The following is a 15,939-nucleotide window of genomic DNA, read 5'->3' as shown; positions in this document are numbered from 1 at the left end:
CAGATTATATCACTTCTGCTATGCCCTCAGTCAAACATTCTCTTCATAGTTTTCTTCAAATGAATGGTTTGAATGTGACAAGTTGCTTTGAGGTGGTAATTCTGATTTATTAGATGCAGTAGTAAGTCCTTGTTTAGCAACTGTTCATTCAATAACCATTTGCAGTTACAACAGTGATGAAAAAGTAACTCTGCAACTAATCCTTAAATTTATAACCTTTACCAGTCTGTAAAACAAAAGAAAACTGGAGTAAGATTATAAAAACCAATGCAGTTTATTAACTACTTCTTTAATTATCGAGTTGCTGGTTCCAATTGTGATCACTAAACAAGGACTATCTCTACAAATTTAGAGATACTATAAATGCCCCGGTCATCTGGATTCTCTTATGTAAGCAATTCCTTTTGTGTTTTTTTCCCACACATGTCTTGAACTATATGTAGGCATTATAAAGCAAGATTAGATAACAAAAATAATATTGAAGGCTGGCTAGCTAGAAGCATGATTTTATTTTTTTAATAAATGAGTACCCACACCAGTAACATATTAATAGATTATGATGCACTGAATAATAGAAAAATATGAATAAGATCTGAATCAGTTTGAAAAACTGAGTCACTTTTGTTTTTTTCCATTTGATTTATTAAAACACAGTTTTGATGCATTTCTTTCAATAATCTAAATTTTCAATGACAGGCACTACCTCTAGGGGAAAAAATACCAAGACTGAATTGTGTTTTCCTATTTTCTCTCCAAGTATAAGAGCCAGATGTAGCCCATGCGAATAAGTCCATACTTTTTTAAATTAAATGATAACCAACTGTTAGTCATTAAATTTCTGTCTGAGAAAACTTTAGGTAAAAGATGCGAACAGACAAAATGAACTTGGGTTCATGATGATAATTTGCAAACACAAATAATAATTATTAATTTTCAGTGATTCCCTTTCTTCCTGCTATATCCCTAAGCACAATATATTGAGTTCTGTTTCAGGAGTGGATTTTCATGGTACACTGGGACATTTAGAGCACGAGAGAAGCAGTTATGATCCCAGCTTTGGTGATTGATGCACATCTCAGTCTTATAATAAATCCCACTGAAATCAATAGGTGTATATGGGATAGTTTTTAAACCAAAATATTGGTTCTGAGTTAAGGCAATAATATTATACTTAGGGCGTTGGTTTATTACTGGAAGGATCCCAGCTGATGTCAACCCTCAGCTATTCAAAGTCCCTGGGTAAATTTGGACATATTTTTTCCTTTATTCTTTTTTCTCTCCCTTCCCTCTTCTACTCCAACTTACTTGATAAGTTGATACTGTTTGGGAAAAATGAAGCACAATCCTTAACTAAGCCACTTTGAAACTTTGGAGGAAAGGCAAGATTTAAGGATAACATTATTATTTTGGGATTGTAATCTCAATTTGAAATGACATGTGAAAACATCCTTTTGGTTCTCATGATATAATGCTATTATGCAGGCAATAAACTCAGACAACCTATGAGAAGGATCTCAGTTTTAAACCTTAGATAACTTTGAGGTATACCTTTAAGGCAACTTTGACTTTTATCTTTTTTTTCTCCCCATTTTAAGAAATAATAAAACAGTTTTTTCTATGTATCCATTTGGCATACTTTGAAAAGTCACTTTCCCTGTCTGTATTATTCTGCTAATATGACAATATTGCTTTCCCTGTCTACATTATTCTGCTAATGTGACAATATCTTAAATACATTAAAGATACGGTACATTCTACTGAATTTAGAATAATAAACCATGGAGGAATATCTGAGTTAATTTTTAAGTCACCAAAACATATGAATGAAATTTTCAAGTAAGTTCAGTACCACGAGAGACTTGTATGAATTTCCTTGATCATGTCAAAAAGCATTTAAACCTTATTGTTTAAATTCAGGAACCAATCACAGAAAAACATGCCCCAGCAGATTCATTAGGTGCTTATATTAAAGACTAGTGACATTTTTTTTTCTTAAAGGATTTCATAAGCAAAGATGTGATGCATATTACTGGAGCATCATGTGGGAATGACCACAAAGGCATAACATTCTAGTAATAAGCAAAATAGAGTCTAAAAGTAAGAATTGCTCCAATGATGTTCTGTTGTTGCCTGAAAGCTTTAATGAATATAACCAGTTTGTTCCATTTGTTTATATATCCTGTACAGCCAAAGGTACAATGCAAGAAAAAGGCAATAAAACAATGCAACTTTATGCTAGACTTTGTGTTTTGATATACTACACTGTGTATGCTGACTCTTATCAATAATTCTGTGTCAACTTTATTCACATATTTAATGTGCAATGTTTAGAAAGACAAAAAGAATTTCCAAGGGTACTTCTGTGTGATCATCTGATGTCTTCTGCAGGCCGCTATTTAGCGATTTTCTTGTGTCTCCTCAAGAAACATATCTTGATAGAGAGAAGTATGTGTTGTACGCAGTTTACATAGCTGATCCAGTATAATATGGAATTCATACTAACTACATGGATCAGTTTAGAAAGTGTTTCCCCTAGATCTGACAAAGGGTAGTGTTTTCTTTATGCTGCATGAAGTATCCATAAAGTATCTTTTTTCAATTTTACCAATTTGTGTTTTTTCTGTGTAGAACTCGATGGTAGATATACCAGTACTTCCACCAGTTCCAGAATTCCCAGACAGGTGGGCAATACTAGTAGGTATTTAACCTCAAACAATTAGAGAAAGCTATATCTTGCAAGTTGACCAATTTTAAAACAAATTTATAGTTGACAAAACAACAAAGAATTGCTTTCAAAATTAAGAGAACCAATGCTTTAAAATAAGCCAAAGTGTTTTGATTTTGAATAAATTACATTTTCCATGAAAATTAATGTAACTTTTATTAACACGGATGTGCGGTATGCAGTCTTTTATTGCTCGTTTCATTGTAGTTGTGTGTATTATATACAAAGGCAGAACAAGGAAGTGTTATTTCAGAGAGAAATAGAGGTTAAGGTGTCTAAGCTCACAATTAGAAACTGGAACATGAGGCAATACCTACTTACACTTAGCTTTTGCAGTTCTGTAAAGTAGCCAAATAATTGTTATATGGAATTATGAACATATCATACAACTGTGATATCTAATATGTTTTGCAAAAGAATTACATTTAAATTTGTATTGATGTATTAATGTAGTTGTTAATTTAATACATTAATGTAGTAATTTACATTAATTTAATTCTCCATGTAGCCTAATATCTTATCATTATAGGATCTATGCCCTGCATTAGATTTTAAATGAGGTTTTCATATCTGTACAGAATGGCTTCAAGTTGTAGCAGTAGTATTCAAAATCCAAAATCATCAGGGTCTTCTGAATGATTGAATACTTTGTATAGTAGCACTCTTTTTAAAGAGATCCATACAATCCATAATCCTGAAGCACCAATGTTACTCATGTAACATGGGAGCCAATCAGCAAGGGAGAAAGAATCATTGTACACTACCGTGTTTCTCATATAATAAGGCCGGGTCTTTTTTTTTTTTTTTGAGCCCCGAAAAAATGGCTTGGCCGTCTTTTCGGGGGTGACTTAATTCCCCCCCCCCTTGCATCTTCGGGCGGGTGGGCAGCGATGGCTTGGATGTTGACCTCAGTATTGGTGGGGCACTTCATATCGGGGTCAATGCAGGCAGCACCATATCCGGGTGTGCAACAAAATACTTCCTAACGGCAAGCCCCCACCACCATTCCCCCCCCATTTCGCATGTATTAATATAGGCCTTAATTTGGGGGGAGGGGCTTAATTTCATTTCATGCCTATAAAACATGCTGGGACTTCCTATTGGGGGAGGCCATATTGTTGGAGAAACAGGGTATTTCATGTATGTTTCCTTTGAGACTTAACTCCTGATGACTTCATTGATGTGTTTATGCATTTTAATTGGGAATGTTATAGAAGTGTCTTCTATTGCAACATTCTGGAATATTTTTCAATGCAGTGGTCTAGGGTATAGCTTGGGTAGTCTCCAATCCAAATGCTAATTAGGTCTGCTCTGCTTCAGAGCCCAAACAATATCAGCCCGAGCCATCCATCCATTCATCCATCCATCCATTTCATTAAACTTGCTGCCAGTTCTATGCCAGCTCATGGCAGCCTAGAATGATGAATATATGTTACATACATTCTGCAATAACAGCAGGGCAAACATTTAATACTGATGTGTTTTGTTCATTGCCTTTGTATAAAATGTATTGGTTCATAAAAGATACATACTAGGCCTCAGTATGTCCAGTTTCTATATTTTAGTTAAACTTTTTGACCTTAACAAATCATAGGACTTTTTCTTACTTTTGTGGAGGGGGTGGGGATTTGCTTTCCAAGATAAACTTTCTACTTGTTACCCTGGATAGCTGGCCAGATTTAATTTTCACAAACTAATTATCTCAAATTGCCAGTTTTTCATAAATGTGTCACTTTATTAAGGGTCAAGTAAATAAGAAAACTCAGTCACAAACAGCATTAGGCTTTCTTGAGGTTAATGGTGACTTTTCTTGTCATCCTTGGCATACAAACATTGTTATGTAGTCAGAAGGAAGACCCTAAGTGGGTCTATAGAATAGGACTTCTCTGGGTATTCTGTCTTTTGGGTTCTTTTTGTTTAATTGTGCCCTCTCTCCACACCAGCATGGATGCATATTGATAGCAGCTTTAACCACAGTCAGACTACTGCAAATTATTTTTTCCCCTTGAACCAGAAAAATAGCTGGCCAGAATTCACAAAGAAGGCTGAAATATTGAGAATAGATAACAGTTATTGATATAACCAGGACATTTTCCCATGGCACTGTTCATCTGCTTCTACACCATGGAATAAATCATTTGCCTAGAGATAGACCTTGAGTTGTGCACCCAGTCATAGAGCTAGAAAAATGTAAGATCATCTCTTTAGTTTCTATGAACAAACACAGGACTATTTTCCACACCAGCTGCCAATCAGCTGCTATACTATGATAACATGTACAAACCTGAGCCCCTTGGGATCTCCTCCTGCCCCTTTCCACAACTTTTATCATCCCTGTTCTCTGGAACAACGATTTCTTACTTCTCTGTAGCATCCCTTCCCTTTGTCATTTAAGGTTTCAAAATAGCAAGTGGAAGATATAAATTAGCAACTCCACCGTGGGAAGTCCATTCCATCTGCTGCCAAAGCAAAACTGCTACCACCCACACTTGCTGCCTCAGGCATTTGTCTAGGTACATCTATAAGTCCAGCTTTAATAGAACTGATAGAAAAGAACTTCCATTTATTGCACTTAAATTATTAGAACTTTTTATAAAGAAAGGGAGGAGCAGAAATCATATTAATCACAAAATTGAACCAGTTTTTTTTTAATGTGGAAAAACATATACAATCATTTCCATTATATTCCATAAAATATAATAGAAGCAGAATAGTATAGCTTTGCAATGTTAGTCCAATTCCCTCTTAAGATATTTTTGACTACCAGAACAACTAAAAGCTAACAATAGAGGAAGCAATCAAGATGATTCCCTACAAGATGTTCCCTTTGACATCTTCTTTCTGCCGTTAAGAGGACAGAATGCTAGACTAGAATTAACATTCGTGTGCCTCAGCATGGCATTTCTTGGGAAAAGGCCACAGCTCAGTGATGCAATACATGGCTTGCTTGCAGAAGTTCTCGTATTTGACTCCTGATGTCTCCAGTTAGAAAGGAGTTCAAGTGACATCTCTGTCTCAAAATGTCTTGACAGTCAGAATAGACAGTGTTAGTTTATACAGATCTGTTGGCATAGAAGTTCTTTATGTTCTTATTAATTCAGAGATGAATGTACAGAAAATGTATATGTGATGTGATTTTCAGACTGCTGTGATAAAGCATAAATGTGAAAATGTTTCTTTTATGTTAGAGAAAGAAGTCTTTATATATAAAAAAGCTATCATCATAAGTAGAATGTAATGGTCCAGCTTCCATATTCAAGGATATCCTTTTTCTCATTGTATGACAGTAGTTTATAGCCTGTAGCAACGTATACATTATAGACCAGGGAGGTCAAACATGACATATTGTGACTTCACTAACCGGGAATGGGCATGGCCAGTGCGTGACACATCCGGCCCATGGACCGCAAGCTTGACAGTCCTGCCATAGACTGTAGCAATAATTTTACTGCTGGTATGCTAGTTTTATGCAGTTTCTACAGAACTATTTTAATTCCTTGTTATTTAGCACATTTGACCTTCTATATGTTAAATAGAGTTATAAAAGTTTTCCTTTGTAGTTATTACCCCTTTGGACTGTGTCCAGTAAGCCTACAAAATTTTGGTCTTATCGTTTTTCAGTAGCAGATTCCTGAAGTAATTTAAACATTTCCCTCAGCAATTTCCAGCTGTATATTTGATTTTTGCATTCCCATTTCCTTACTGCTATATCATGAATTGTTTTAGTTTGGTTTCTTCATTTTTATTTCTTTATTTCTTATAATGGGACTTGAGAAATTGTAAATGACAGAAGGCCTATTATAATCAAAGAACAATGAGCATATGTTGGAAGTTTTCAGACTTTGTTAATTTTTATATTAGGTCTTTTAAAGAATTGTATTGTCCATCTGGGTGAATTTGGGACAACCTAAAGAAGATTAAATTAACATATTTGTCATTCCGGCAAACAATCAACAGACAGTTTGATTCCCATGAGAAAGGGATCATGATTTAAACCATGATTATGTAGATAGGATGATAATAGAACAGCATACATAACCTTTCCCTCTGCAACTACAGGTGAAACTCAAAAAATTAAAATATCGTGCCAAAGTTCATTTCATGAGCTGTAAGCCATAATCATCACAATTATGACACATCACGGCTTGAACTATCTTGCTTTGCATGTAATGAGTCTATCTCATATATTAGGTTCACCTTTTAAGTTGCATTACTGAAATAAATGAACTTTGGCACGATATTCTAATTTTTTGAGTTTCACCTGTATCTATATCCCCTGTGCTATGGATAGAATAAGAACGTGGCTCAAGGACATTGTCATGCAAAAAGTAATTAAGTACTTCAGCTGTTTTGCCTTAATAAGAATGAAATAGGCTCTCACTAAATAGACTCACAGCAATCAGTTGTTAGCAGTAAGCGAAGTAAACTTGATAAGAGACATGTCTAGAGCATTGATGGGTAGTGATATTGTTTGGTTAGGACAGAAAAAGCAGCAAAGAGTTGGAAACGATCTGCTTCAGCTACCACTATCTGATTATGACAGTGTGGATAGGAAGTTCTCTTTGCCCATTATTTCATTTTTTTTTTCATTAGAGACCTCACAAGAGGCTTTACTTCCACCCTACCACAACACTTGGAAATGTAATATTAGGCACAGCAACCAGAAGAAACTCCATATTTGCATAGTAAATGCAACTTGTACCCTAGTAATATAATGCATCATTTTATTTGGAAAATAGCGATTTTCATGCATAGAGTTCTAAGTCAGCATGTGCTCCAGCAATGCATATTATTATGATCATAAATGATGAGATGATGATGCTGATGATCCGTCATTTTGACAGCTTGATACAAATCCTACTTAAAAATGTTCTTGGACATCTTCCTTGAGGCAACTTCAAAAACAATTGTGTTTATGGTGGGGAAAACTGTTGTATAAATTAGGTCTATAGTAGTTGGTAAATATCTAATTTGTAACTTAATCCCGAGAGGTAATTGTCTATAAATTTCATAAAATCATACTTATAACTCCTAATAAAAACAGGGCTCTGCCAATCTGTTAAATCCTTCATAGATTTTAATGGTTATTAAATCAATTGACTCTAAATCTTACTTTCATAAATGAGTCAGACAGTATTTTCAAATTACTATCATCTACCACCTTTCTAAAGATTAGATTATTCTGATTGATTTTTTTTTAAAGCTCTTCAGTGCTTTTGGATTTTTTTTCCTTGTAAATTTGTTGGAAAAAAGTAGTTTGAAGTGGATGTACGAGAGGAGAATAACCTCTTGAAATGATGTTTCTGACACTTCAAATTTCTCACAACTGTAAATAATCAAAGTAGCCTTCTGGTGTCTGTCTGTTTATTTCTGATAGGATGTTCAATGTTTCTATATTAAATGTTCAGATATTAAGGTTTTCTGTGCAGTTATCAATGTATGTTTTCCAGTTTTAAAACTACAAGAAGCACCCAAATGGATCAATGTAAAATTGGTGCTTCAAAATTAAAAATTAACATGATTGAAAATTAGGACATTTTGAGACAATGATTCTGTCGACTTTCTCTGGACCATCTACATTTCAGGGCTATTACTATCATGGCACCATTACCAATCCAGAAAGCATTTACGTGATATATGATCATCAATTCCATAGGAATGCTCTTGAAAGGGATTTATCAATACATGCAATGGAATACAAAAAGTCAAGGGAAAAAAAAAAGACCTTAAAAGCATAAACGATGTTAACTAATAGCCTTAACACAAGTGATACATTTTTAACAGTTCACATAATTTCCTATAGGTTACAGCACCTCCCATTATATCTCTATAACAGTTTTCAACTAACAAGCACCTTCCAGACTGATAGTAGTCTTCTCATCTTGAAGGCATTAGAGTGGAAGAGTCTATTTCAAGGGTCTTCAAACTTGGCAAGTTTAAGACTTGTGGACTTCAACTCCCAAAATTCTTGAGCTAACATGACTGGAGGAGGAATTCTGGGAGTTGAAGTCCACAAGTCTTAAAGCTGTCAAGTTTGAAGACCCCTGGTCTGTTTGATAGTATTAAGGAGGAGAAGGAGGAGAACAAACTTCTTCTAAATTATCCATTGAGGTGTAGTGCAGATATAATGTTTTGGGGCTCCTTTTCGTAACCATAGAAATCAACAGGATCCTGCAAGCTTTGACATTCAATTTTATCTCCCACAAAGTTAATGGAAACCAGAATTCAAACATATGTTTTTAATCATGGCTATATGCTGGGTTTTTTTCAGCATTACCATGAATATGAAGATGTTGTATTCATAGATTGTCCCCAAACTGAAAAACAGGACAAGGGAGGGAAGTAAACCTGAACAATATTCTTCTTTTCTTGGTCAACATATGTTGTTTATTTTCTCATGAATTCTCCTATTCAGACAATATTAGGTGTTACTTTTATACTGATGATGCCTATTTTAGGCATACAACCATATATTAACTGGAAAATTACCTTGGAACCTCCATTAAAAAATGATGTGTACATTGGACTTCAAAAAATATCTGAAATATAAAATTTGAATGTGCAATTCACACTAGCAAATTTGAGAAAGCAGTACCCATAAAAATTCCTGATTTTTCCATAGGCATAAACAGGCAGTTTGGTAGTACTTTTTCTGAGGAATACATATTTTCATGAGTAATAATTTTGTCAGTCGATGCAAGTGTTTTGCAAAAATTTGGCAATTTTTTTGAAAGTTCCATTGCTTGTGTTCACTTTGAGATAGATCTAAAATTGAGATTACTTTTTTTCTCTCCTTAATTAAAATGTATCAACCCAAATATTTGGGAAGGGTCTGTGAATTATAAGCCATCTAGAGTAGCCCCGCAGTGACATAAGCAGAAAATACATTTAACAAATCAAATAAATAAAATACTGTAATGCCTGATATAATTCACATAGCAGTCTAAGTGGGATTCTTCCCTCCCTCCTAATTCAGAGACCAATTTAAGAGAGATTTTCCTCCCTAAAAATATGCAATGACACAGAACTTACTGAAGATGGAAAAATGTAGTGAGAAATTTTAAGCTATATTGAAAAAATGTAGTGAGTAGCATTGTGTCCTTTTGTAAGCAGTGAATATTTGTTGAAAGAAATAAACATTTATATTGTTGTGTACAAATGTTTGCTTCTGCCAACTTTGTTGTAAAAAATAGTAAGGTACACAGAACATTGAATGGTGTTGGTATAAACTAGATTTATCTATGCACTTTTCTTTTCCTTTTTTCATATCACATGCCTTTGATTTTTTTTTCAGCCGCTATTTCTTACTCCCTTTCTGTTTTGCTGTTATTTCTTTTCTTTTGTTTTTGCATAATGTTGCTTATGCCATGAGGGAATAGTTTGGTATATTCAAATATAAATGTTTGTAAATAACATGACAATTGGATAATTCTGCCATCTTCCAAAATAGCTAGTGATAACTGTTTTTGGAGACCTAAATCAGACATTTGGCTTGATCAAGAATTAACATTCAAAATTATAAGAATAAAATCAATGGATTTATGGGGATATGAGTTACCAAGGAATGCACTGTACTCAGCAAGCATAGCACATTTCTTTTTCTCAGCTAGGAAGTATATTTTGAAATATCATTCAAATTCAGGCAACCAAAAGGAAGTGCAGCCTTTCACATACCATTTCTGTTTTGGATTTCATGAATCTGCTGGTGCAACTAAACTTTCCAAAAAAAAAAAAGAAACCCAAACCCTCTGCTGCAAATATTTATTCCAAAGTAAAACTATTAATTTTGTGGGATTTGTTTCCTGGTCAGTGGGAGAGATTTTGCTCCCCAACTGATCTAGATTACTGACTGGAGAAAAAACAAGTTAGTTTCTTTGGTCACATGGGTACATCAAAATATTCACAATTTCCTATTTCTGACTTAGCAGTAGTCTTCCTTTCTGCAGAAAGTTACAATTTCTGATCAAAGACACAAATCTGTTCTTTGACTGCTAATATAATGGCTCTCACTGGCTCAAAATATTAAACATCAGCAGGGTTTTTGCACATATGTAGCTGTGTAGTTCTTTTAGCTAAACCATCTCTGATATTGTTGTTAGGAATAAGGGAACGGGTACACCAGACAGCAGTAAATTTACACTAATTATGCCTCTTTGTATTAAGGATAAATTCCAGTCATTGTGAGCCAAAACATCAGAGATCTAATAACTTGTCTTGGTGTGAGTTTGTCATAGTTTGGGAGAACAGCTCAGTAATGGGATTAGATAGTTTATTTGTTTGTCAAATTTATACAATTACCAATTTCACATGAAATAACACTGGGCAACATATAATAAAATCATAAACTGAAGGCCATACTTAATTTTATTGTTACCTCCTATCTTTTCATCGTTTCTTGGAAGTCTGTCATGGAAGGCTGGGTTACTTTACTTATATGATGGGACAATTTAGTATAATAAGATAACTTGAAATATACTAGAGTGATGTACTAGGGGGTAGTCATTTTGTGAGTGTGCATGTGTTTCTATTATTAACTGGCTAATGAATGTTACCTGTAAAACCGAACTATAGATATAACACAATAGTGACACAGAGGAGGACCTTTTCTAAGATAGGCTGAGGGAATTTGAACCCTGTACAAAAGAGCTGGGAGCTGCATTTTAGCTAGCAACTGTTTCTAAGTAGGACCACCAATCACTGTTCCCATAGTGGAAGAAAAGGATCTTGCAACATTGCTGAGAAGAAAGACTAATGCTAGACCCAGGATGAACAGGGAGGGGGAAAGGGCACCAAGGGCCTGCAGCTGAGAGTGGGGGAGGCTTTAGGATCAATTTGGTAGTACTTGGAATGCCTCTAGCTGGGGTGGGGGGGGGGATGAAAAGACGCCTGAGACTCTCAGTAAGATGGTTACTAATAAGGGGAGGAGAAAACCAGTTCAAAGATAATGCAGACTTTCATGTTCAGGATAAAAATCTATTGTACCATGCAATTTTTAAAATACAGAAACCTTACTATTTATTGAAAGTAAACATTAGCATGATATGTTTGTGGTAGTATCTAAATAAAAATAGAAACCCCGAATTATTTCACATGCACTATAATCATGGTCTGTGCAGCTGACAAGAAGTTACATGGTTGAAAGTGTAACATCCTGTCAATACAATACAATACAAAAATAAGGTAGGAAAGGAAAGATACCTGGACACTTGCTTGTTGCTTTAGATGAACTTTCTGCACAGTAGTTTTGTAGTTTAACAAAAACTAAACAACTGGTTGCTTTCTCATTGGGTCTTCCTTTGAGGCATAGGTAATACAATCTGATGTGACCAGAATGAACATTAAATTTTAGGCTGACCATATATATATTTTTAACCCAATGCTAGATGGTCCTGTGATCCTTTAAGAAGAGTATGTATCATACATAAATAAAATAATTGTGGTGGCAAATGAACTTCAATAATAAGTCAGTGTTTATTTACCTAAACTGATATATAGAACAGCCAAGGGTGGGCACAAAAGCAGTGAGAAAGGAATGACTTCTGACTTCCTCCCTGCTTCCCTGTTGACTTTGCTTGTGGGAAGCTGACAGAGCGCATCAAAAATCACAATCCCATCACCATGGGGACAGCAACACACCCACAACATTGCAAATAAATTGGTCTGAACAATTTTAATTTTAATTCCACAGGAGTAATGGGTCCCAGATTTTTTTAATGCATTCTTTAAGTAAGCAGGTGTTAGATCTGATTCAGAAATTGTTGAAGAATAATGCTTTGTTCAGGACAACTTGAAAGTACAAACAAACAAATAAACATGAATGTTATAGTTGTATACAGATAGTAAACATATATGAGTTCTCTTCATGTTGTAGCATCCAAAATGTGGCAATTTTTATTCACCTAACCTGTTTATAATAGAATGATTGCTGCCAAAAGAAAACCTTAATATCTACCCTTATTCTACTGTAGACTCTGCTGGAGAAAAACAACCAAATCAAGGGCACCTAGATAATTATCTAATTATTTAGGTCTACTTAGCTAATTAATTAATTAAAATGGGCTGCATATGCACACTTTTGTTTTATCAGTTGTGTTCAACTACATTTATGTTATTAAATCTAGTTGCATTTACTGTATGTCCCCTTCTAATTGTTGGTAGCAAGCAAATGTTTTAATAACAGCAGATTTGGGGAAAGAAGGGGTTGCTGTAGGGTACTTCATGGAAAGTTGTTTAGTATGTGATATTTATCATTTGTCATTGCTTTATTCTCTTGCTAAGTGTCCTGTATTTTTGACAAAACTTTAGAGGGCAAGTGTAACCAATAAAAATACATTTTCTCCAATTTCACCCCATCAGATGAAGGACTAAATCATGAATGCAAGTTGTGCAACCAGACATTTGATTCTCCTGCCAAACTGCAGTGCCATCTAATAGAGCACAGTTTTGAAGGAATGGGAGGAACCTTCAAGTGTCCAGTCTGTTTTACAGGTGAGTACTCTGATAGGACTCATTCATTGTGCAACTTGACTTTAATTGACTCATGTATATTCCTCAGCGATAACATTTATGCCACACTATTGACATTAGGATTCTATCTTTTCAACATTTCTCTCACAAAATATGTTTTTATCTGATTGGTAGGATGGGATTTGGAGATGGGATCCTCTTGCTATGTAACAGATTCTTCTGCTTATTCAAAACGTTGGGTGAGAGTAGAGGAGTATTTCTGCTAATTTGCCTCCATAACTGCATTCCTGCATGTCACATATTTGGCTGGCTTGGTAAAGTTACAGAGACTGTTACGTTTCTGGATCACAACCACCCTTGAAAAACTGATAAACTGCCAAGACAATTTATTACTTATTGAAAATATGGAGAAAATAAATGGTTAGTTTTTCATATTAACAGTGAGATCAGCAGGAGACTGTTAATTGAAAAAAGTCTTACTTTACCTTTTCTTGCCCAAATCTTAGTAACTTTGTACCTTATTACTGGTTTTTTCTTAGAGTCAGTACGTACTTTAATGTCTGTTTTTAAAATAAGAGTTTTTAAAGCAGTATATGATACAGTATATGTGAAAATAATTTGATATTCTCAGGTGAAAAAAACAAACAAGTTTGCAGAGGTCCCCAACCCCCAAATGCATGGGAACTAGATTGCATGCATGAAACCATCCCCTTTCCCACACCCACACCATTGCTTCTGCTGGTCCGTGGAGCCAGAAAGATTGGGGACCACTGGTCTAGTGTAACTAGGCAAGAAACTAGGAAAGCATGAGTTCTAGTCCACCTGAGTCATGAAAACTGGGTGACCTTGGCCCAGTATAACTCTCAGCCAACTCATCTCACAAGTTTGTTATTGTGAGGAACATAGGAGGAGAAAGGAAAATTAGATAAGTTATTTTTCAAAATAATAAAGGCAGGATATAAATAAATATATACATACTGTACATAAAAATAGTCTACACATGTTTTGAGTATGACTATAGTTGGGGTATGCATGGCACTGATGTTTCCTCACTACAACTCGTAATGGTTGTTATTGAAATAAATGTGTGACTATTTTTGCAGAAGTTAGGAATGAAGGAGAATACATCTGCTATGTACAAGTGGGCTCTTATCCTGTCATTTACTATCACTAGTGGTATCAGTTCAGCGCAATACTCTAAGACAGGTGTGTCCAACCTGTGACCCACAGGCCACATGCAGCTCTGGACAGCTAGTAATTCTTGCCTCCAAGATAGTAAACATTAACTATGTTATATTTTTATATGCGGCCCAAGACAATTCTCTTCACTCAATGCAGCCCAGACAAGCCAAAAGATTTGACATCATGCTCTAAAACACAATCCTATTGATTGTCAGTTAAATGATCATTGTACCAGTATCATAGACTTCCAGGCTTAAGCCAAATAGGGTACTCTTGACGTACTGTATGTGGATTCCTACACCAGACTAAAGAATGTTGATCAAATACATCTAAATGCAACACAAACAACACAGGGCTATCTGGGCCTGTACAGCTTGCATGTTGATTCATTATGAGTAGTCAGCATAATGACTTGCAGCTGAGTCACTCTATTGAAATATATGAAAATAAATCTTTCTTGCTTAAGCACTATATAATGCATGCTGCTGTTACCCAGTGATAAGCATGCATTTGTGGCTTTATTCAGTAAATCATAACTGAGTACATATTACCCTTTCGATCTAGATTACTGCATCCTCCAAATTGCCTTACTTTCAGATTATTTTCAGTCTACCCAACGGCAAATCGTCCACTAACTTTTCCTTCTGCAACCAAACTAATCCCATGCCACAGCTCCTCCCTACAATAGTCAGTGCTACCAGAATAGGGACTCATTCAAATCACATATCATTCTAGTGGGAAAAAAACCCCATCTGTCAGCTTTTTACAGATCCACTTCCTTTAAGAGCAGGTCTCTTGCACAGTGTGAAACACAAAGATTTTTTGGATGAAACATAACCTAAAACTATAATTGGAAATCTAATAATGTAAGGGCAGCATAAAAACATTTTTTTCTAATAGCAGTAATGCCATTGAACTTTACAATTTAAATACAGTGTCCCGATGCAGGATCTGTTTTCTAAAAGAGTAAAGTCAGCAGCCTGCACAGCTGTATATCATCAATAGGATGCCATTCACAGGAGTGTTATTTCTACATTGAGAAGAAAACCCCCAAAATGTTATTTCTTGTTCTTTGGCAGCACTTTTCCCAATAAAACAGAGGCAAGCCTTGCTGTTATTTCTAATTATTGCCTCCTACTTACGAGTTAAACATTTTTCCTCTGTATTATAACATTTAGTTACTTGTGAGCACACAGGTTGCTCTAATAAGGTTTGAAGCTAGTTTTGTTTTCAACATTGTGCCTGTCAACCATGCTGGTTTGGTAATTCCCACAGTAGAGTTTTTGTTTTGTTTTCCACATTTTCTACATGTAGACAAAAGTCATTAATGTTGATTTTATATGCTATATTTTTATCTAAAGTGTGTTGTAGGCAACTTTTAATACCATTTGTGATTCTAAAGTGTAAGTTTTGGCTGTGTAATAAAACGTTAGAAAAACAACCCTATTTCTGTTTCTTTCCACAAATAGATTTCCCAAATAACATCAAGAACAACATTTCAGCTACAGGCTTTATAAAATGTGTTCAAAGTATTGAAACTCTTATTCCAATATGTATGTTGAAAA

The 15,939-nt window shown here is 35.0% G+C and overlaps 1 protein-coding gene across 7 annotated transcripts in view; it reads left to right on the top strand.

The window, feature by feature from the left end:
• The window catches only part of ZNF521 (zinc finger protein 521), a 291,923-nt gene that overhangs the window by 240,129 nt on the left and 35,855 nt on the right, over positions 1–15,939 (top strand). For 3 of the 7 annotated variants that reach the window (XM_087931185.1, XM_026699272.2, XM_026699273.2), the window contains 2 exons: positions 2,629–2,694; positions 13,082–13,213. In XM_087931185.1, coding sequence (XP_087787311.1) covers positions 2,629–2,694; positions 13,082–13,213 — 198 coding nt within the window. The remainder of the gene's footprint in view (positions 1–2,628; positions 2,695–13,081; positions 13,214–15,939) is intronic. The other 4 variants (XR_015743185.1, XM_026699277.2, XM_026699274.2 and 1 more) reach the window with 2 other exon arrangements.

This window comes from Pseudonaja textilis, chromosome 3 (assembly GCF_049901715.1).
Source record: "Pseudonaja textilis isolate UNSWEBS1 chromosome 3, rPseTex1.2, whole genome shotgun sequence".
Classification (NCBI taxonomy): domain Eukaryota; kingdom Metazoa; phylum Chordata; class Lepidosauria; order Squamata; family Elapidae; genus Pseudonaja; species Pseudonaja textilis.
Note: the sequence above shows the minus strand (reverse complement) of the source record. Positions and strands in the feature narration are given on the sequence as shown.